Source organism: Amia ocellicauda, chromosome 8, assembly GCF_036373705.1.
Source record: "Amia ocellicauda isolate fAmiCal2 chromosome 8, fAmiCal2.hap1, whole genome shotgun sequence".
NCBI classification, from domain to species: Eukaryota; Metazoa; Chordata; class Actinopteri; order Amiiformes; family Amiidae; genus Amia; species Amia ocellicauda.
In genome coordinates this window covers 43,022,514-43,044,283 of record NC_089857.1, presented here as the reverse complement: position 1 = coordinate 43,044,283, position 21,770 = coordinate 43,022,514, and the positions used below count along the sequence as shown (strand labels likewise).

At 46.7% G+C, this 21,770-nt stretch overlaps 2 protein-coding genes across 5 annotated transcripts; one reads left to right on the top strand and one right to left on the bottom strand.

The window, feature by feature from the left end:
• Positions 1 to 953: 953 nt before the first annotated feature.
• Positions 954 to 13,116, bottom strand: nln (neurolysin (metallopeptidase M3 family)). Of its 3 annotated transcripts, none has more exons than XM_066711553.1 (13): positions 13,003 to 13,116; positions 12,040 to 12,299; positions 11,283 to 11,431; positions 9,714 to 9,818; positions 9,255 to 9,357; positions 7,803 to 7,963; positions 7,357 to 7,492; positions 6,693 to 7,059; positions 5,969 to 6,170; positions 4,602 to 4,788; positions 4,217 to 4,345; positions 3,385 to 3,521; positions 954 to 2,634 (listed from the first exon to the last, which is right to left on the bottom strand). In XM_066711553.1, exons 1-13 carry the CDS (start codon positions 13,041 to 13,043, stop codon positions 2,437 to 2,439), a joined length of 2,175 nt encoding a protein of 724 aa, XP_066567650.1. In that variant the 5' UTR covers positions 13,044 to 13,116; the 3' UTR covers positions 954 to 2,436. The 3 variants fall into 3 exon arrangements, with proteins under 3 accessions (XP_066567650.1, XP_066567651.1, XP_066567652.1); XM_066711554.1 differs by lacking the exon at positions 13,003 to 13,116 and adding an exon at positions 12,806 to 12,976; XM_066711555.1 differs by lacking the exons at positions 11,283 to 11,431; positions 13,003 to 13,116 and having other exon boundaries at positions 12,040 to 12,186.
• Positions 13,117 to 13,148: 32 nt separating this feature from the next.
• sgtb (small glutamine rich tetratricopeptide repeat co-chaperone beta) lies at positions 13,149 to 21,215 on the top strand. Of its 2 annotated transcripts, XM_066711556.1 has the most exons (13): positions 13,149 to 13,228; positions 14,609 to 14,643; positions 14,971 to 15,092; positions 15,578 to 15,681; positions 15,808 to 15,883; positions 16,947 to 17,046; positions 17,206 to 17,310; positions 18,266 to 18,404; positions 18,651 to 18,713; positions 19,933 to 19,970; positions 20,131 to 20,214; positions 20,358 to 20,478; positions 20,642 to 21,215. In XM_066711556.1, exons 3-12 carry the CDS (start codon positions 14,993 to 14,995, stop codon positions 20,467 to 20,469), a joined length of 921 nt encoding a protein of 306 aa, XP_066567653.1. In that variant the 5' UTR covers positions 13,149 to 13,228; positions 14,609 to 14,643; positions 14,971 to 14,992; the 3' UTR covers positions 20,470 to 20,478; positions 20,642 to 21,215. The 2 variants fall into 2 exon arrangements, with proteins under 2 accessions (XP_066567653.1, XP_066567654.1); XM_066711557.1 differs by lacking the exon at positions 14,609 to 14,643 and having other exon boundaries at positions 13,163 to 13,228.
• Positions 21,216 to 21,770: the final 555 nt, after the last annotated feature.

Below are 21,770 nucleotides of genomic sequence, written 5' to 3'. Positions count from 1 at the left end.
CTAATTTGCTTCTTGTGACTTTTACATTTGTGTCGCTTATAAAAAGTTGGAGATTTCAAGTTCCCTCTAGTTTCATGCTTAACATGAACTCTGCAACTGTTTACAATCATTTAAGATTTCCGATTAGGCCAATTATGAGATCAATGAAGTACCCTACTACTACTAATTAATTAATTGAGAGCTCAGTTGGAACAAAGGACCAGGACTGAGAACCACTGGTATAGAAACCCCACCATATGTAAGCAGCCTGCAATCTCCCGTGCATAGCATTGGACAGACACAAACACACCAGTGTCTGATAACTGATAAGGAATTACATATATCTTTCTATGACAGTTTGAATTTTCTCTGAGGCATCTCTTATCTTAGTGTGTTTGCCCATATTAATAGGCTACCATAAAACAAGACAAAAGATGAATTCAGCAATGTCTTCACACGTTGACAAGGCAGTTATAATTCATGTTGCAATTCAGGAAGAAACACATACATACTTTATGGAATGTATGTTCAGAGGGTCAGAGATAATGAACACAAATAGATATAATGTGTGTAACCCTGTGCCACTGGTACACATCCAATATAAATGCTATACTTGTAGATGTGACGTATGCACTAAGGCTGGTGGACATGAGTGTTCCCAGGACAACTGTGTGCATCCCTTGTATTTTATTATTCCTAGACTTCAGTTTAGTAATGAATTCCATAGGATAAATCCACCTAAAATGGCAGAATTCCTTATCGTTTTCACATTTTCAGGGTCAGCTGAAAATAGAAAGAGTTGAGTTTCTGCCCCTTTACATTTCTCGTGTCATCTCTAAAAATGTTTTGCAACTCTCCTTCAGAAGGGGAAGAAAAAGCTGTGATAGCCCTGGTTCTCTTGCGTGGTGTAATGGGTAAAACTGTAAAACATTCTCTGGAATTTACAAGCAATGCAACTCAGAAGTGGGAAGGAATTCAATTGTTTGGGAATTTTATAATGAATCTCTCTTCTTCAGATACTTTGCTCCCCCTAGGGGTGGTTTTGTAATGTAACCAAAAGACAGCTTTATAGTCTTTACAGTCTATAGCTTTATAATTCTAAAACAAGGTCACTATAGTAAAATAATCTGTATTCAGATCTACAAACACTGTCAAATGAAACAATTCTCAACATCAAAGTGAGTTTATTAATTTTGCATGCCTTTGTCTCCCTACGGCACAGATCATAATAGCTAATTTTTTTTTTACTATTTTAGCAATTGCAAAAATGTAAGTTATTGTAGGTGAGTGAGTATATGGATGGTACCAATGGTTAGTGTTTAGATGGTCGGCATGTTTTGTTAGTTTAGTCATATAAACATTCAGGGCCATTTAAACAGGCTATATTTTAAGGAGTGAAAGCTCCACAAGCAACAATCTCACAGATGCGCAAACACCTGTTCGTGTATGATGGTTATTCCAGTGCAAAGAAGTGCAAAGAAGTGCAATGGTTTTGACTTCCTGGTTCTTGCACATGGACAGTGTGTGCGGTTTTGAGACACACAGCTGTGTTTCAGTGCTGGTGAAGACTCTGACCAGATACAGCTACACAATGTACAGTATTTCACACCCTCCATTGGAAACTGTGGTATCAACCAGTTAATCAGTTTAATAATAGTGAGACAATACTGTTTAGTCTGCATACGAGAACATACAGAGAACATACGAGAACATTGTGGTGTAGTGGGGTTTATCCTCTGCTGGTTGGCTCTGTGTATTCTGTGATTCAACGTGATCTTAATCACACTGCTTGTGCTTTGTGTACAGATACGATCAATAATTATTGACAGATAAACGATCGAAAACAAGATCAATAGCCAATCAGCAATAAGGGCTTAAAGTCATTCGAACACACTGCTTACCTTTAAAGTAAGTCAAGTATACTAAACAGTACAGAAACCCCATTGACTGAGCCTGAGTTAAGGTGTGCAAGTGTAAAATTATGGACTGGCGCAGTCCAACTCACTCCAATTAACCAGAAAAGGACACACCCCTTATTATAATTCAGTCATGGGTTTGGATAGCTTTTCAGCATGACTAGAGTTTTTATGCCCTCCTTGTGTGACATTAAGACAAAACTGAAAGTCAGCAATGTGTCCCATATGGGCTCCCTATAGGAGCTGCCCGTGTCCATCCAGCCCACATGACTCATGCAGAACACAGGAGTTTACAAAGGAGAGCTTCAAGATCTGGAAACTACAGAAGACTGACCGAATCGTTTCAAAATTTCTATTGTGCAACTGGGTGGCGCAAGAAAGCAAAACCGAAAAAAAACTCACAGTCATTGAAGCCAAATCCCAACCTGTGAGAACAAACAACCAGTTTCCCTTTTCTGTTTTCATCGCAGACATTCTCCTCACACAAATGTACCAACTGCCCTGAGCGCAAGCAGCCGATGCAGATGGCCGTATGATCGGGTCACTTCGGCTGCCCTTCCTGTGGCTCCTCTCGAGGGGGATGTGACTGTGCGGCCGCCTCCTCCGCCTGGCAGGCCAGACCCTTGCACTGGAAGAAGGCCAACTGGCTCGGCTCCCGGCCCAGGAATTTTCTCAGCATGTCCATCCCATCAGCTGAGCCCCCAGCCTCCAGTATGACCCTCCTGTACTCCAAGCCAACCTGCCGATACAAGAGGGTGAATTGTATGTGCGTTTGTGTGAGTATAAATACATCTATGTAAATAGGAACAGACCGGTCAGACAGACCGGTCAGACAGACCAAGAGGACGATGTCGATTTCATTACGTTTCTGTGATTTGAGCTTCTCTCTGGAAGGCGTCTGCTGGCTGGCCAATAGGAATAAGTTGATCAGTAACCAAACTCCTTCCCAATTACAGCCGATTGTTCGAAGCAACAGTTTCTGGATGATTATTATTATTATTAGTTAGTACTGAGTAATAATAACATCTCAGCCTCAGAGAATTGACACGTTCAAAATATCTAAACAGAAGAGGAAACCCATGGCCTCAGTCTGACAGAGGAGTGTGTTGAAACCACATCAGATTGCACAGGTTCAGACGCCGACACCCTCAGCTGTGCATTTCTCCGAGCCTGGCTGTTGCAATTTGACGTTTCCCCTTTTGATGTTGTAGTTTACAGAGATCAAACGGCCATCTCTTGCCTGAAGAGCAGATTACGGTACGTGTGTGTGTGTGTTTGTTCGTGTTCATATGAAACTGGGCAGACATAGGAAACGCTCCAAAACCTGGGTATGTAACACAGTTCAGTACATAAAATAAAAAAGTATTGGCGAGGACAAATAAATATCCCTTGGGATGAAAAAGCACCACGAGTGCTAGAGGAAAAAAGTGAAGGCCGTGTGGAAGGTGAGGAACTGTTAAAGAGCGAAGAGCGGAGGCCCGTGCTTCACCTCAGGGTTCATGATTCCCTCTCTCTCAAAGCGGCTGAAGAAGATGTCCAAGGAGAACACTTCGCTCCACAGGTATCCGTAGTATTGGCCATCGTAGCCCCCGGCCAAGTGACCGAAACCGGCCGTCATATTGGTCCCTGCGGCGAAACAGAGGCATTCAGCTGCAATCACACACAGGCACATGAGATGAGGAACACACACACGACAAAGACACACCCAGCTCCTTGGGTTGCATACTAATGACTGTCTGAAGCACCAAAATAGAGTCCAAAGATAGACTGAGCTCTTTGTGCCCCTTCCCTGTACATTACTGAAGTAGAAAGAGCACACGATGTATTCATAGGGGTCTCTTTGAGGTCAGTCACTCACCGATCTGTTCAAATTGCTGCCATTATTTATGTCCTTTCAATGTAAATTTGCATGATGAAAAGGAGATTTTCTTGGAACTGAAAAAGCAGAAATTGGCATCTGAAGACAGAGAATGAAGTCCTTCCCAGAATCCTTCTGAGGGAAGATCCAATCCCTGAAAACAGGGCCTTCTCCTCCACTGGCACATACACAACACAACGCACACAGTATTAGTGTTTCTGAAAGGGCTATTATCCAGACTATAAGGCCAAGGGCATCGAATCAGTCGTTTGTCAAATATGCCTTTCTTTAGTCTTTGTCACTGCATTCACAGCATCCATACTTGTGCCCCCTTTCTGCTCGGGGGCCTATGGGGTCCAAGCGTGGCTCTCCCTCAGGGGCCACTCCAACACCCTGCATCAAGACATCTATGCAATACAATTCAACAGCCACACTGTCGACACGATCACAACTCGCTCATTACCTGGGGTGGCAGGAACTCCGAGGATCTGCTGGCAGTGTTTGGCGAACTCCTGGGCCGAGTCGGCGCTGGGTTTGGTGTGCAGCGCCTGGTCCACTCGGCTCAGGACGATCTGCCGGAGGTTCAGGAGGCCTGTGGGGTGGGGGGAAACTTAAAATTACATTCAAGTTGCAAAATCCAGGCCTGGCTTCCTTTCTGGGGTGGGTCACATGCCTCACCCAAACACCACCAATCAGTATTACTCATTATTACTCATATAACTAACAGACAAACGGCTCACTGGAGTCGAGGAGCTGTAACAATTCACTGTTTCTTGCCAACTGCACAGATGTCATAACATTTTGAGTTCTATGAAGATGAAAAAGCAAAAAAACAACAGGAAACCGACCCGTGTTGGCCACCCGGGAGGCGATGAGTTTCTCCAGCAGGTCTTCAGGAATGGGGCTCCCATCTTTATAGTGCCTTGACATCCTCTTCAGGGGTTCCTTCTGCCACACCCAGTTCTCCAGCATCTGGGACGGCACCTCCACGAAGTCAGTCTCCACCAGTGTCCCGCTGAACTCGGCGAAGTCTGTCTGAGGAGAGTCAGTCCCATGTTACCAAACAGGACTACCAGGAGAGGGTGAGAAGCAGAGAGACAGACAGAGCCTTTAAAGGGTGGCTGTGTGAAGAGCTCCTCTCTCTCGCCAGGGGAATCGGTTTCCTCTCCGCTCTTCTACTCAACCATGACTCGGGCAGCATCGTCCTGATCAGTACTAGGGCCTGTGCTTTTTCTAATCTATATTAATGATCTGGACTCTGGGATCGTTAGCAAACTTGTCAAATTTGCAGATGATACTAAAATAGGCGGCTCAGCAGATACAATCTCAGCAGCACAGGCTATTCAAAGGGACTTAGATAATATTCAGTTGTGGGCCGACACCTTGCAGATGAAATTCAATGTGGACAAGTGAAAGGTATTACATGCAGGTAACAAAAATGTCCACTATAATTACACTATGGGAGGAATAGAACTAGATGAAGTATCGCATGAGAAAGACCTAGGAGTCTATGTGGACTCCTCACTTTCTCCATCCAAGCAATGTGGGGAAGCAATAAAAAAGGCAAACACAATGCTAGGGTATATTGTCAAAAGTGTAGAATTGAGAACAAGGGCAGTGATGTTCAGACTGTCCAATGCACTAGTTAGAGCTCATCTGGATACTGTGGACAGTTCTGGGCTCCACACTTCAAGAAAGATATCGCTGCTCTAGAGGCAGTTCAGAGGAGAGCAACCAGACTTATTCCAGGTCTGAAGGGAACGTCCTACTGAGAGACTGAGGAACTGAACCTTTTCACCCTGGAACAGAGGAGACTACGTGGGGACTTGATCCAAGTCTTCAAAATCATGAAAGGCATCGACCACATCAAACCAGAGGAGCTTTTCCAGATCAGCAGGGACACACGCACCCGGGGACACAAATGGAAATTGGGCTTCAAGGCATTCAAGACAGAAAACAGGAGACACTTCTTCACACAGAGAGGCGTCACAATCTGAACAAACTCCCCAGCGATGTGGCTGAAGAGACAATTTGGGAACATTCAGAAACAGACTGGATAGGATCCTTGATCACTTAGTTATTAATGGACACCAAACGAGCACAATGGGGCGAATGGCCTCCTCTCGATTGGACACAATCTTATGTTCTTATTATTCCCCCCAGACAAAAGGCAACACAGTCAGCTCATTGTTGTTTGCGCAGCACTACGGCGTACCCTGGAGCAGATCTCGTGCATGACATGGCCGAACTCGTGGAAGTAGGTCTCCACCTCGTGGTGTTGCAGCAAGGAGGGCCAGTCGACTGTGGGTCGGGTGAAATTGGCCACCATCGCCGCCACGGGCAACATCCGGATCCCATCGGCCAGCAGGCAGCCGGGCTGGAGTCCGAAACAGGCCGCGTGGCCGTATTTCCCCTCCCTGGAAAAGACAACGCGAGCTTGTTAATCACGGTGCATCTCATCTCACAGAGAGAAGCAGGAAGGATCAGCCTGTGAGAGTGGAGAGGAAACCGGTACGCCCAGACCAACAGAAAGAGTCGCGCTCGGACCCGGGCAGCACGTCCCAACTGTGTTCCAGGACCTCAAACTGAACTGAGGCGCCCGTGGGTAGTTTGGCAAAGTCAACGTTTGTCATTGTGTTGATAATTGTTAAATGTTTAGGCAGGGCAAGAGGAGATAAACAAGGATTCAAAAGACAAACGGCACCTGAGCTGCTCCTGGGTGTACAGGCTACAGACAACAGATCTTAAGAACTCTGCAGATTGAAAACCAAATTAAATGGCTGCCCTGCCTAGTATAACTCACACTGAGACTCTCTGTGGGAGGCACAAGCAACGCTAAACCATTAGTCTAATAATAAACATTGTTTCTTTGCAGAGTGGGGGGACTTGGCTTTAGTATCCACAACCGAAACAAGACACAGCTGGAGACGGGCACGCACCGGGGATGCAGGTCCAGGTAGAACTGGCCGATCTCCTCCCCCGAGGCGGCGTCCCTGGCGGAGAACAGCCGGACGTCCGGGTGCCAAGCGTGCGGCTTGGGCACCGGCTGGAAGGTGAGCCCCAGCAGGTCCTGGTAGATGCCCAGCAGGCCCTCCGTCACCACCTCCAGGGGGAAGTACTCGATCAGCTTGTCTTTGTCCACCGAGAACTTCACCTGCTCCACCCGGTTCATGTAGTAGGGCAGATCCCAGGCGTGGATCTGCCCGTCGAACTCGTAGCCCCGCTCCCCGCACTCGCGCCTTTTCAGTTCCAGGATGTAGCATCTCTCCTGCTCGCCCACGAGCTTCAGCTTCTCGTGGAAGGCATCTGAAAGCAACGACAACAGACCACCACTCTTAGACACCCCTCGTCCTCGTCCTCTCAATATGTAACAAATTAATTGGAAACAAGCACAGAGTTTCAGAGATTTGTTTAGATCCAGTTTTCCACTTTTACCACATGGTTTTTAATGTGTCAACACTCAGATACATCCTATTAGCGATATTACTGGGGGAAAAAATGGGACCCACCTAGATTTATTGAAATAACTTGAGTACATCTTCAAAACTTGTTCTTCGGTTTTAGTATAGAGTTTGACTTCTGCATGAAACAGTAAGAGCGTACCTAGGAATCGAGACACATTCCTGGTATTCCTCGCCATGTTCATCTCAAGGACGTAATCGGCGTGAGTCCTGAAGCCCAGCAACTCGGCCATCTTCGCCCGGAGAGAGATGAGCCGCTCCAGAATGCTTGTGTTCTCCTGCGTTTAAAAAAACAACATAATCTCACTAAAAACCGCCCACCACCAGCGAGCCTAAAACTCAGGGCAGCGTCCCCATTCCTCTGAAAGAGAGAGCGCATGACTCTGGTGAATGATCATTGACTGTGGTGGCTCTGAGCACCGGACCTCTGATCTGGGGAGATTTGCTCCACCTAACCGTGGGTTTTGGAAGATCAGAGTAGTCGTTGTGGCTTCAAACATCACCCTGAATCGAAATCCAGAGCTCAACGGCAGACGCGGCATTTTAAAACCCAGTTACCTAGTCCTCCACAGTGGCCAGGGACGTTACCTCTTTACACCGGGACTGGAACGCGGCCTCCATCTTCCTCCTGGTCTCCGGGATGAAGCACCTCTTCATCAGGGGGTAGTACTGGGGGTACTCCAGGGACACCTTGTACCGGCCGTCATCTGCCTTCTCCAGCCCTCGCATGTAGCTCTCCGCCAGGCCGCCTGGAAGAGGCCGCACACAGACGTTATGAACAGGGTGGGGCGGCTCATTGACATTGACGGTTTCTCTGCCACGTTTTTTAGAGGTCATTCGGTAAACGATTCACTACCCTGTTCAGCTCTCGATAACCCTTCATTTGAACAGGTTCATTGCTTAACTCATCAATACTTCACATGCGTTCCCAGCCTCTCAAAGTCAGCGATTGTGGGTGACCGATCTCTTACTGGGCCGGGCTCTCGAGACTGGGTTTAGGCGGCACTGCTGCTGCTAGGCTACCTGATCTCGTTACACATCCCGGTCAGAAGTAGGGCTGGGCTGTATACCGTAAAAAATGATATACCGGTATTCATTTACGGACCGGTTTGGACTTTTACTATACCTTCATATCGGTATTTTAAAGTTTTGAATAATTTACTATTTACTGTGTCATTGAGTCATAGTATTCAGCTACCAATAAACTGGATCGTGTTCGTGTATCACACAACTTGGTTCACGGGCTGCTTGAGCCTGCGCTGTCTGATATGAGACGCATCTGATCAAAAAACACTGATAGTGTTCGTGTAATGCAAATTTCCATAGATCTGCGCAGATCTGCACAGCTCCACCAATAGGATAGGTTGCATCCTGCAGATCTGTGCAGAACTGAACACATCTGCGCTACAAAAACGCGACCACCTTTCTTCAGAAACCCTGCAGAAATCGATGTAATTGGATGATTTATTATTTTTTATATTTTAGTTATTTTAAAAAATAGAATTGCCAATCTTTTAAGTAACAACTTAAATATTGTGCATCATAGATTTACATTCATTTTTTTTAAATAATTGATGTAATTATATAATAAAGCATTGACAAGTGTCTATGGTTTTGACAATGCTGTTCACGGCTTCATTGTTTAATGAAATTTGACATTCCTCCACTAACAAGGAGGCAGTAGTAGTTTTCATTCAGCTGAACACGTCCCTCTTGATTTCTGCATAATCTTTTGTCTGACAGCTCGCCTCCCGCAGCAGCTTCTCAGAGCTGTGCGATTCTGCGCAGATTTCTGTGGGCGGACCCCAGTGAATCTGTCCCGAATAAAGGTACGTCGTTGATAGTGTGGACATGATTTGGTTTCAAGACAACTGACACAGAACAGGAAACGTAATTCAATGTCAGTTGTGTCCTATTATTTTTGCTTTATGAACAGTATAAATTGGCCATTAAAAATACCGTCATACCGTCAAGAATGTTAAAAATACCGCAATATCGTATTTTGGCCATATCGCCCAGGGCCAGTCAGAAGATACTCACCCAGCTCTTCTTCAGTGAAAAGTAGATAACTGTTCTCTTCATTCAGGTTCTTGTTGAAGTCGATTGAAAGTTCACTTATTAGTTTAGAGGTTGATTTGATCTCCTAAAAAGTAAAATATGTATTTATTTCGTGAGGTATTCAGAGAGATCATAGCTGATCAGTAGCTGCTTTTCCAACTTGTGTTTAGGGAAGCACACAGAAAACCCCACTGATAAGATTAGTGCACCTATGTAAAGCTCATTAACCTCATCCATATACATGAATAATTAGAGATCAATTAATCAATTAAGACATATATTACACTATACTTTCACAGGACTGGGGTGTGAACTGTCTCCTGACTCATTGATTGCATCAGTTCTTTGTTCAACACAAACCAATCAAAATATCTCCGTCATTATATCCCAGTGCCGTTTCCTCGGTAGTAAAAGCTCCTGCAACATCAGACCTGTCCCTACCTGCTGTATCTCTCTGGACAAGTGCAATCCCTGTCTTCTCCCAAGTTTGATCACTTTCTCCATTAACCGTTTAGCTTCAGGCTTGGGGTCACACAGCTGTTTTTCCTGAAAGTGCACCAGAAAAAAAACACCAGTCAAAACTCTTTTTCTTGTTATTATTATTATTATTATTATTATTATTATTATTATTATTATTATTATTTATTTATTGGCAGACGTCCCTTATCCAGGGCGACTTACAAAGCATAAGGGCAATACAAATTGCACAAATACAGTTCAATCCAGCAAACATTACAAATTCAGATTTACATTATACAAAGCATAATACATTTTACAAATTCCAATTTACCCATGTGAATACTATTAATGAGGTCTTACATCCTGGATTGTAAAAGCTGAGTGCAGACAAGATGTTAGGTCACAGTCAAGGGCTACGGGAAAGGGAGCATAGGGGAAATCAAAATAATACAAGTACAAGTAATGCAAGAAGCATGTTAAAACGTAAAGTGCTATCCTACAGGAGAGTAAAGGACTAAAATTACAAGTACTGTCTGAAAATATGTGTTTTGAGTAAGCGCCAGAAGGATGTTGTTGGTTAATTAACCAATTTATAAGCATCACCAATGTGACACAGAATCCTGTTTGTATTAACGTCCTCCCGAGCTTTAAAGTAATATACTGGGATGGTTATTTGACGCAGGTGCTGCAAACTATGGGAAAACTATGGGATAAACACACAAACCGCGAATGTGCAAGATCTTACTGCTGTCCCAAATCTCTACACATACAGGCGTCCATAGAGGGACTGCAGTCCTCTCCACGTGCATCAAAGAGCAGCCAAGAATCCGCATCCTCAGCCAAGAATGCTTCAGATACGCACCGTTCTCGTTCTTTAATTAAACTGCTCTTTAAATACCTCTGCGATCCCTTTTTTTTTTTTTTTTTTTGCTGTTGTTGTGGTTCTTCCAGCCAGGAGACCACTTCTTCATTTTAAAACGAGCTGCGCCCTTCATTCATCAATCGGGGAAACGCCAGCAACAGCAAACCGCCCCACTCTCATTACCATGAGGGTTTATCCTAACTCTAATTATAATTAAAACACACACAAAAAACATCTACCTTTATTTAAACCTACATGGAGGAAAGACCCGTCAGCCTCTTTTGAATTCCACAGGTCTACGAGACAGAGTGCTCTCAACCTAAACTTGAACGTTGAGAACCCTTTGGATTTGGATGCCCTGAGCCCTTGGGTGCATCACAAGACACGAAAGCCTGATTGATAAGTGTACAGAATGTCCCGTCTGCCCTCTCTGCTCTCAAGTGGTTTATTTCGGTCCCTGTGCAGGAGCGATAGCCAGGAGGGAGTGACGTGACCCGACACCTTGTGCTCTGTCCCCCGGCGATGTCTCTGCCACAGTAAAGCGGAAGCTGGCTCTGCACCTCCGAGAGCCGTCGACTTTAAACTCGATCAGCACCCGTCTATCACCACTCTACCAAAAACACCATTGGGCCGTCCGAGACCAGTGCCAGTCTGGGTCTGTGAAACCAGCACAGCCCAATGCGCCATACCTGCAGCACCACGAGCCTCTGAAACACGTCCTCCCTCATGCTCATCTCCACGTCGAAGTCTGACAGCCTCTTGTCCGCCTCGGTGCTTGCCGCCCGCAGCTCCCGGCAGGCTGAGACATACTGCGGGAAATCCAGCACGTGCCTCTCCACTGAGGAAGACACGGGACACTCCTTCAGGACACGTGTGTGGGGTCATCCAGGACAGCTGGCCCACGGTGGTGACAGCGCAGGGGATGGTGAAGGCTACCCCTGGACCATACTAAGAGTAATAACGCCTCAGTCTCCGTGTGTCTCATTGTGTGCCCCACCTCGCTCAGGGAGACGTGCTATCAATGCCGGTTTAAGGGATGCAAAATGTACAATACAATGTACATCCATTTCCATTTGCTGGACACCAATTAGAGTTCGACCTCAGTCATTCCCCGAGGTTTGTAAACGTGACAGCCTCATTGTTTAGGGTGTTCTGACAGGGTTCAGATATAATTATTAAACCAGAAAACATGCAGCACACAGTTGTGTTGTTGCTGTATCTGTACAGGATAATTGATCGCCTTTCTACATGTTTAATCCTTGCCAAAAAGCAATTATAAATACATAAACAAACAAACAAAATAAAGGCATTTCATTGTTCATGCACAGAGCACCACCTGGTGGAGACTGGTATACTTACTCTTGTTCATGAACAACCTGTTTGGAATTCCCCCGAAAATTACCTCTGGGTAAACTGTTAATATAACTCAATCTAATGAAGACGTACCTGTATATGTGACTTTTGCATCTGCCAAAGCTCTCAGGGTGTTTTCATATGAGACCCGGTCCATGTCCAGCGCTCCCACGCTGTCGTACACCCGTTTAACTCTCTGGATCAGCTCCTCCGTCCGGCGCCGGATGTCGTCCGGGGACAGGTCCCATCGCAGGCGGTTCCTGCTGCCGGCGGACAGGTGACAGCGCCGAGTGGAGCCCTGCGGGACGGCGGCCTGCAACGTCATCCTCAGGCTGGGTTTGGCTCTGTAGACTCTGAGATGTAGAATATAGAGCAGAAGTTCAGTACAGCACAATGCAACACATTACAAACTCTACAGCGCAGTACAGTACTGTATTGAGGTACAGTTGGGCCAAGCAGACTGGGCAGCACATAATGACTTTAATATGTAAATAAGGTTTGCAACATAAAACATGCTTTTGTCCTACATTACTATTTTTCTTGCACCAATATGACATTTTTGGATCATGCATGTCACTTTTCAGTCCCTATGGCATGTTGTGGCTCCCAAATAAATGACAGCTTTTTTTATATAATTATCAGACTTTTGTTCCTGGGTGACATTTTTTGGCCCGTATGGCAGTCTGCCTTTTCCTATAGGGCTCTTATTTGCATATTAAAGGTGTGACGGTGTAAAAGTGGAAGACATTTCCAATGCATGATCAGTTAAAATAATAATGACTAATACTATAAAATATAATAATATATTAGCTACTAACAACACCTCAGCAAAGGTGGTGGAATAATAATAATAGAAGACCTGGCGCGGTGGTGAAGACCTGGGGTGACAATGCTCTTGCCTGTATATCACCCGAGCTTTCTGGTACACAGATGAACAGACATTAACCAGCGCCCGCCTGAGACTGGACACCCCAAACCCCCGTCCTCCACACGGCGTGGCTCGCCTGCTGTCCCCGGGCTCCTGTACTGACACCCGGCCGACACACAACACGGTACCTGCGGGCCGCCCTCAGCACCGGCACGGCCACAGACAGCATGGCCTGTCGGGGCTCAGACCGGCGTGTTTCCCGGCGTTTCCCGGCGTGTTTCCCGGCGCTGCCGCCTCTGACCTCCGCCGCTCCTCCGCCGGCCCGCTCACTTCCGCCCGCACCGCGCAGGCGCAGAGGCGCATCTGGGCAGGACGCGGGGCGCTGGCGGAGGCTCGGCCGGGAGACGCGCACAGGTAGGCGGCGGCGGCTCGGCAGCATCCTGGGGCTCAATGACATGCCCGGCTGCGGGAGCGGTGTGCAGCCCCGGGCGTGAGAGGATGTGTGTTGCATGCATGCATGCGTGCGTTGTGTGTGTAGAGATGGTATCCGAAATCAGTGCAGCTGAGAACATCCATCAGCCATGATCTGAATCCCGACCACCAGCAGGGAGATGCACTGTAACTGCGTCTCATGTGCGGTTACATAAACGCGCCATGCATGGAATTAACGGCTGGAGAGGACGTCGCACGTTATTGCATTAATAACACCCAGCAAAACAGGGTGCATATTATTAACTCAGACACAGAATTGACATTTATCCATTTCAAGCTGGGATGTCTCGTTCAGGTGCATTAGACATGCTAAGCGTTACCCTTTCGGTTTTGAATGTGCATGTTTTCCACTGTTTTCCTTTTTTATTATTAGCTGTAGTATGATCTCATTGTCACTAGAGTATTATGTCACCAGCTCAGATGGGCTGAAAAGTCCCCCAAGGCTTTGCTGTCTAAAGCAGTGTGAGTGCACAACATGTGATCTGAGAGCAAAACTTTTACAGAGGGTCTAAATCTGCAGTAAACATATCCCTATTCTACCACTACACTTACCACCATTACTGCAACCACTACTTCTACTCATAATCATTCTCTAATACCAATATTTCAGGGAGTGTTTCTCTGATCAACTGAAATGTTTCCAAAATAAACCTGTGCTGTTTTGCTGTCCTCGTCCGTTGTGCACCTGTGTTGTGTTAGAGGTGCTGTTAGCCTGGTGCTCACTGTTACTGCTTTCAAAGGGCGATCACAATAGCAACTTTATTTGGGGTGGGACTACACCTCGTGTTCTCACAGCTGATGTGTATAAAAGACTGAATTATTGGGTGGAATGCCTTCAGTTTAACCATTTGTTTGCTGTTGTTAACTAATACTTGAGCATGCTTTTAAAAACTGTCCGGGCTATTCTAATGTATGTACTGCAAGATGAGACATTGCACACGTAACACAGTGGCATTGGATATGGAGAGGATAGACCAAAAGCAAGTACAAGGCCTATCATTAAATTAAGATGCAGAAACTGGGCTTCCAAATGAAATAAAAAATACAAAGGTAGCATTGATATAAAAAACGCACACAAAAACTAAATATGCTACTGCACAAAGCCAAGAAATATTTATATTTTCTCTCCATTTGTGGGCGGTTGGCCTCTTCTGAGGTACCAGGTGTAGATGCTCCCCATCTGAGTCTGTCCATGGTCTTGTGGAGAAAGACACCCAGCTTACAGTATCGAACCCACTGGTGGTGAAATATGTGTAGTTCGGTGCGGACCGCCTGTGCAACACACTGTTTCTTTCTCGGCAGGTCACTGATACCTGACTACATCATCCACCGTCTAGGTAGGTTGCATTTGTCAATTTCTATTCCTGCAGCATTTGTGAACTGCATGCATGGAGCCACAACTCTTACACAGATCGTTCATTAAGTAACTGAGACCTTATAAACTGTGAGACTCTGCTGCCATCCAGGTGCAGGCTTTCCCACCGGTCCCCGAACCACTGCTGTCATGTGACCGCAAGCCTGTTTACTTCTCTGTCTTAAGAACATAAGACCATAAGAAAGTGTCCAATCGAGAGGAGGCCATTCGCCCCATTGTGCTCGTTTGGTGTCCATTAATAACTAAGTGACTTTACTTCTTTATATATGCGCTGTTAATTGCCTTGCAGGTTGCGTGAGGAAGCAGGGAGAATGTCAGTGGAGAAGCGCCTTGCTTTTTCGATTGTGCAGTTCCTCCGAGATCAAACACAGTCCGACACGTTGAATTCAGATGAACAGGAGAGCCTTGAAGGTAGGGAACCCCTCGCTCAGCTCCCAGAGTGCACTGCACCGCATCCAGGCAGCGTGGGGAAAATACTAAACCAGGTGCCGGTGCTGAAAGCCTGTGGTGACGAGACAGTAGCTTTCAATGCAGCAGAAATATTTTTACACAGTTGGATGAGGAGAAGAAAATGTGTTCTGTTGAGAGAATGTAACGGCGTACAGAAACGAATAGTCGCTTAACATTTTATAATCTCTTAAAAAGCAGAAACCTCATGTTCTGGGAAGGAAGTTCAAATTCAACACGTGGCCCTTTCTGGTTTGAGTTGTGATTAACCCACTAGTGTGAAAAAGACCCTCCCCTGGATAGTAGTATTTAAAGATACAGAGAGAACTTTATTTATAAAGTATGTTATACCCATATAGTTATTTTTCAAAAAGCTTGAATCTGTTAACCTTAATCAATACGGTCTACTGTCACACACTGTGTCTCTGGCTCTGCTTTCCTCTGCGCAGTTGCAATACAGTGCATGGAGACGACGTTTAAGATCAGCTCCGAGGACAGACACCTGGCCGTCCCACAGCCCCTCACTGAGATCTTCCTCAGCTCCATCTTCAAGGTTAGTTGCAGCGTGCGTGTATGCTGGTCACATGACCTCAGAGAGATCAGTTCTGTGCTCCTCAGAGGCGGACAGGCCTGGGAATCTCAGTGGTCATGGCTGTCGTTTTGATCTCGCCCTTCCCAGAATGACAACCTGTCCAACCCGGAGACCTTGGCCTCCCCGGAAGACGCCGAACGGGCCGAACAGCTGAAGAACGAAGGTAAAGCAACGCCCATCCTGAGCGGGGTGCCGCTGGTTTGCTGCCTCAGAGATCACTGGTTGGGTCTGTGACTCTGATTGGCCAATGACCTCAGCAAGATGTCTGTCTTAGCAGGACGTTGGTCTGTATTCAGATTCTAAACAATACAAATATGTCTTGATGGGACGGGGGACTTATGAATGAGATGCAACACGTGGTATCCTGTCAACATATTAAAACATCATCCTGATGATATTTTGAAATTTCGCTAAGCTTGAGGTAATTTATGTAGAACAGAAGCAACCAAAACAAAGGGAGACTCTCAGCAGGAGAAGTGCTGGAGGAAGGATGACGTGACTCTTTTCTCTAAATAATTATTTTCAGAGTTGCTCTTTGTTCACTGACAGCCCTGCTTTGTGGGAAGGTATATTTTTCATGCCTGTGCCACTGACTAACAATCATCAAATTAGTGCTGGTCTTTTCCCCGTAGAGACGAGTTGGGTCCCACTATTTGACAGTTCTGTTGAGTCACTTTCCTGTTTTCTGTTCATCAGGTTGAGATATTTCTTCTTGTCCCTGGGCTGCCATGCCATGCCAGGCTGCGGCTGGGGTATGTAGCTCCTCTGTCAAAGTGGGGTCAGACAGGAGCAGGAGGGACACCAGCTTAGTTTACAGAGAGATCAGCAAATGACAAAACTGAACGTCAGGAGATACTTGAACACAGAGAGAGCACACGAGCCAAGCTTGTTCCTTTCTATGCAGACTGACAGGGTCTAAGATCAGCTTCCTGTCCTGCCTGACAGGGGACTTCTCTGGGTAGCGCTCTGAAATACCGCCCTGTCTGCTCGGTGTCCGTCGAGTGTTGGGTCCCCACTCTTTATTTTTCAACACTCATGTTGTGCTCAGATGAAGCAGCGTGTCACTTGGTTGTGAGTTTTCAATCAGGCACCCAAGTGGCCCGACACAGCGCTATCTTTGCCGACAGTTGTGGTCGATGCGCTCGGTCCTAATGAAACCCGTACGGCAGCGTGCCACTCTGCTCCTGCAGTAACAAAGACTAAGATGCCCCTCTGTCTCCTCGCAGGCAACAATCACATGAAGGAAGAGAACTACAGCTCGGCCGTCGAGTGCTACACTAAAGCCATCGAGCTCGACCTGAAGAACGCAGTGTATTACTGCAACAGGTAACTCAAGCTGGACCTGTGAGGAACCGCCTTCCCCCTCCACTTCTGTTTGCCACAAAATGTACAGAAAGGGGAGTTCAACACAGCCGGTATGTTTAAGCATTTAATTCCCAAATAAGAGGGAGTGGATTCTGACGGGTTTTGTCGCTGTCCTCGCAGGGCTGCGGCCCACAGTAAACTGGGGCACTACAGCGAGGCCACGGACGACTGCGAGAGGGCCATAGGAATCGACCCCACCTACAGCAAGGCCTACGGGAGGATGGGGTGAGCAAAGACAGCTGATTAATGCCAGTCAGAAGTGTGTAGGCATTGTGATAACACAGATGGTGTACAGTATGGACAGTGCTCAACGTTGGATTGTGTAGAGCCAGCTTGGGGTGTTTCAGTCTTTCTTCCCTCGTTTTTATGGTTTATATGGTTTTTGTTGGGGTTTTTCAGGCTAAAAAAACAATAGCAATGTGTTAGTCTGTTTCTGAGACAGGCAGGCAGGGTTTGCAGGGGGATGAGATGGCGTGTGTCGGCCAGACCAATCCATTTTCAGGAGAATGTGTTTTGTGGGAGGAAGGATGTCTGAGCAGGTGGCAGCCCTTTAATATGCAGCACAATAACCCACTGTCTTTCCTAATAAGCTCATTAGTATTACAGCCTTTTGAGCAGCTGTTGAAATCTAGGTCAGTGAACTTTTTGATGTTCTTTCTTTGTTAGATGACAGGAACCGAGTTGAAATAAAAAGCTTACAGGAAAACTGGCCTTTGGCATTTCTGTTTACCCAGTCCGTCCACAAAAACATGTTGTACCCAGCTACACTACACGATTCGCAGCAAAATAGCTGTTCAACCGCCACAAAGGACTGCGTCTCTCGTCACGGGTGGCCTTGGATTTGCTCAGACGCTTCCCTGAGCCGTCAAACTGCTCTGGCCGGCACAGTGCAGACCTCTCCAGTTTCCCCCGTTTGGACCTTCAGCAGGTCCGGTCCTCCTGTCGGCTGCAGGGTATTTACCACCCAGCGGGCAGTATTAACATAATCTGTCTTGGATGCAAATGTCATCGACGTTGGTTTCACACACACATCAATCTGTTCTTGCAGCTCCGGCCCCCGAGGGCAAATATCAATCTTGGCTCGGTCTCCGGTCCTGATGTTTGCCGAGGTCGATTTAAGCCCAGATTATGATGGTGTGGCAGGTCTGTTTTCTGATCTCTCTGTCTTCGTCTGCCACAGCCTGGCCCTGACCGCCATGAATAAACACACCGAGGCCGTCACATACTTCAAGAAGGCGCTGGTGCTGGACCCGGAGAACGACACATACAAATCGAACCTGAAAATCGCGGAGCAGAAGCAGAAGGAAGCCTCCAGCCCGGTAAGTGCCGACGCACAGATCGCGAGCGCTCGATCCCTGCAGAATACGACGTAGAAATCTCTCGCTGGATATCTCGCCCCAGTTGGACACCATGCTAATTATAATGCTTTCAAAAGTGATGAGGTACTCTAGTGTGAGCAGTCGTGGGCTGACCTGCGATGAAAGATGGGTTATATGTGATAATCAGTCACAGTGACTTATCTGCAGGATGTGATCTGTAATGCCGGGCTGTGTCTCTCTCTGCAGACAAACGCTGGGCTCGGGTTCGATATGGCCAGCCTCATTAACAACCCTGCCTTCATCAGTATGGTAAGGACAAGAGCCACAGACTCAGTCGGTCCCAGACTCGGGTGCTTTTGTGATCTGTGGGTAGTGGGACACTGGGGAACCCTCTCACAAATCCTGCAGAGGGGAATCCACTGGCAGAGACAGCCGCAAACTTTGAAACAATCGTGTCATAAGAACATAAGAAGAACATAAGACAGTGTCCAATCGAGAGGAGGCCATTCGCCCCATCGTGCTCGTTTGGTGTCCATTAATAACTAAGTGATCCAAGGATCCTAGCCAGTCTGTTTTTGAATGTTCCCAAATTGTCTCTTCAGCCACATCGCTGGGGAGTTTGTTCAGATTGTGACGCCTCTCTGTGTGAAGAAGTGTCTCCTGTTTTCTGTCTTGAATGCCTTGAAGCCCAATTTCCATTTGTGTCCCCGGGTGCGTGTGTCCCTGCTGATCTGGAAAAGCTCCTCTGGTTTGATGTGGTCGATGCCTTTCATGATTTTGAAGACTTGGATCAAGTCCCCACGTAGTCTCCTCTGTTCCAGGGTGAAAAGGTTCAGGTCCTCAGTCTCTCAGTAGGACATTCCCTTCAGACCTGGAATAAGTCTGGTTGCTCTCCTCTGAACTGCCTCTAGAGCAGCGATATCTTTCTTGAAGTGTGGAGCCCAGAACTGTCCACAGTATCCAGATGAGCTCTAACTAGTGCATTGTACAGTCTGAACATCACTGCCCTTGTTCTCAATTCTACACTTTTGACAATATACCCTAGCATTGTGTTTGCCTTTTTATTGCTTCCCCACATTGTTTGGATGGAGAAAGTGAGGAGTCCACATAGACTCCTAGGTCTTTCTCATGCGTTACTTCATCTAGTTCTGTTCCTCCCATAGTGTAATTATAGTGGACATTTTTGTTACCTGCATGTATTATCTTGCACTTGTCCAAATTGAATTTCATCTGCCAGGTGTCGGCCCACAACTGAATATTATCTCAGTCCCTCTGAATAGCCTGTGCTGCTGAGATTGTATCTGCTGAGACGCCTATTTTAGTATCATCTGTGTCGGTTTATTTTTCTCACACTAATTACAATAGAGAGCATTTCTCATGGGCCGAGAGAGAAAAAACACGTCTCCAGATATGGGCTTCAGCTCCTCCCCTCAGGAGGAACACACACACACACACACACACTGTTTAAGATTGTCTTCGGCCGCTGCTTTTCCTGTCCGTCTTCTCCAAATATTCTTGTCTGTTCCAGGCCGCCAGCGTCATGCAGAACCCCCAGGTGCAGCAGCTGTAAGTTGCACTCTTCCTGACCTCGCCCCTCACCCGCTGGGTTTGTGTTTGTGTGTCGTGTTGTTTTTCTAATGTGCATGCACCGTAGTGAGAGTTGTCTCGCGCAGGCCAGAGCGGGTATCCACAGCGCCTGTCCTTGTGTCTCTCTGTGTGTGAGCAGCATGTCAGGGATGATGTCCAACGCGGTGGGGGGCCCGGCCGCGGGCGTGGGGGGCCTGTCTGACATCTCCAGCCTCATCGAAGCGTGAGTCTCCACCATCGATACCGCTGCACTGCTGCTTAGAAGCGAATAAATACACCGCCAGTTAAAAAAAATATATACAAATAATAAAACACAGAACGTTCTCCTCCCTCTGCCCCTCTCCCTCTCTCTCTCCCTCTCTCCAGGGGGCAGCAGTTTGCGCAGCAGATCCAGCAGCAGAACCCCGAACTGATTGAACAGCTGAGGAACCACATCCGGAGCCGTTCCTTCAGCGGCAGCGCGGAGGAGCACTCCTGATCACGGCAGGTACCACAGCGTCACACACTGACACATGCACGCACACACACACTCACTCTCTCTCTCTCTCAAACTCACACACACAATATTTATTTAGTTACATGTCCTAACGGTGAGCTCTCTGTCAGCTGCTACAGGACAGACTGCATCAGCTGTGCTTTTCTCTCTGCAGGAATGAAGAGCTGTGATTGGCTGACACAATTGTGATGTCAAAGTGATGTCATTGTTCAGAGGACACCATCAGCAGGTCAACAATGAAACCTGAAAAAAGGAAAACCACAGGGGGCGAGCGCACTCTACTGTGACCGATCTTTATACAACTGAAAACTGCACCACTGCTATACGACACAGATAAAACCCACAGAGCATCTATCCACCCCGTCGTACTCTGGCGAAACTGGTTTTATATGTGTTTTTCTGTCGTAGCAATGTAACATGTATGCAGCTGTTCTCAAGGTGATAGCTGTCGGTAGCACACATTAATCCTGTTGCCATTATTTGCACATCTGTCCCAGGTTTGGAGACTTGGTTTCTATATGATTTCTGTATGTAATTTCCTAGATTATTTTAGGGACGAATAATGTTTTGCGCAAAACTGTAACACTGCTGTAGCAATGCCGCTGTCGTTGTGCATGTTCCTCAATGAGAATTGTACTCCGTTTCATAACACTGTACTACAGCCTAGAGCAGTATACTGTACCGCCAGGGTCTAAATCTTCTGTCATTAAAGGCTTGTTGCGATGAAATTGGGTTTGATGTTATTTCAGCAAGCATGCAATAAAAAATGCAAACACGATGCTAGGGTATATTGTCAAAAGTGTAGAATTGAGATCAAGGGCAGTGATGTTCAGACTGTACAATGCACTAGTTAGAGCTCATCTGGATACTGTGGACAGTTCTGGGCTCCACACTTCAAGAAAGATATCGCTGCTCTAGAGGCAGTTCAGAGGAGCAACCAGACTTATTCCAGGTCTGAAGGGAAAGTCCTACTGAGAGACTGAGGAACTGAACCTTTTCACCCTGGAACAGAGGAGACTGCGTGGGGACTTGATCCAAGTCTTCAAAATCATGAAAGGCATCGACCACATCAAACCAGAGGAGCTTTTCCAGATCAGCAGGGACACACGCACCCGGGGACACAAATGGAAATTGGGCTTCAAGGCATTCAAGACAGAAAACAGGAGACACTTCTTCACACAGAGAGGCGTCACAATCTGAACAAACTCCCCAGCGATGTGGCTGAAGAGACAATTTGGGAACATTCAAAAACAGACTGGCTAGGATCCTTGGATCACTTAGTT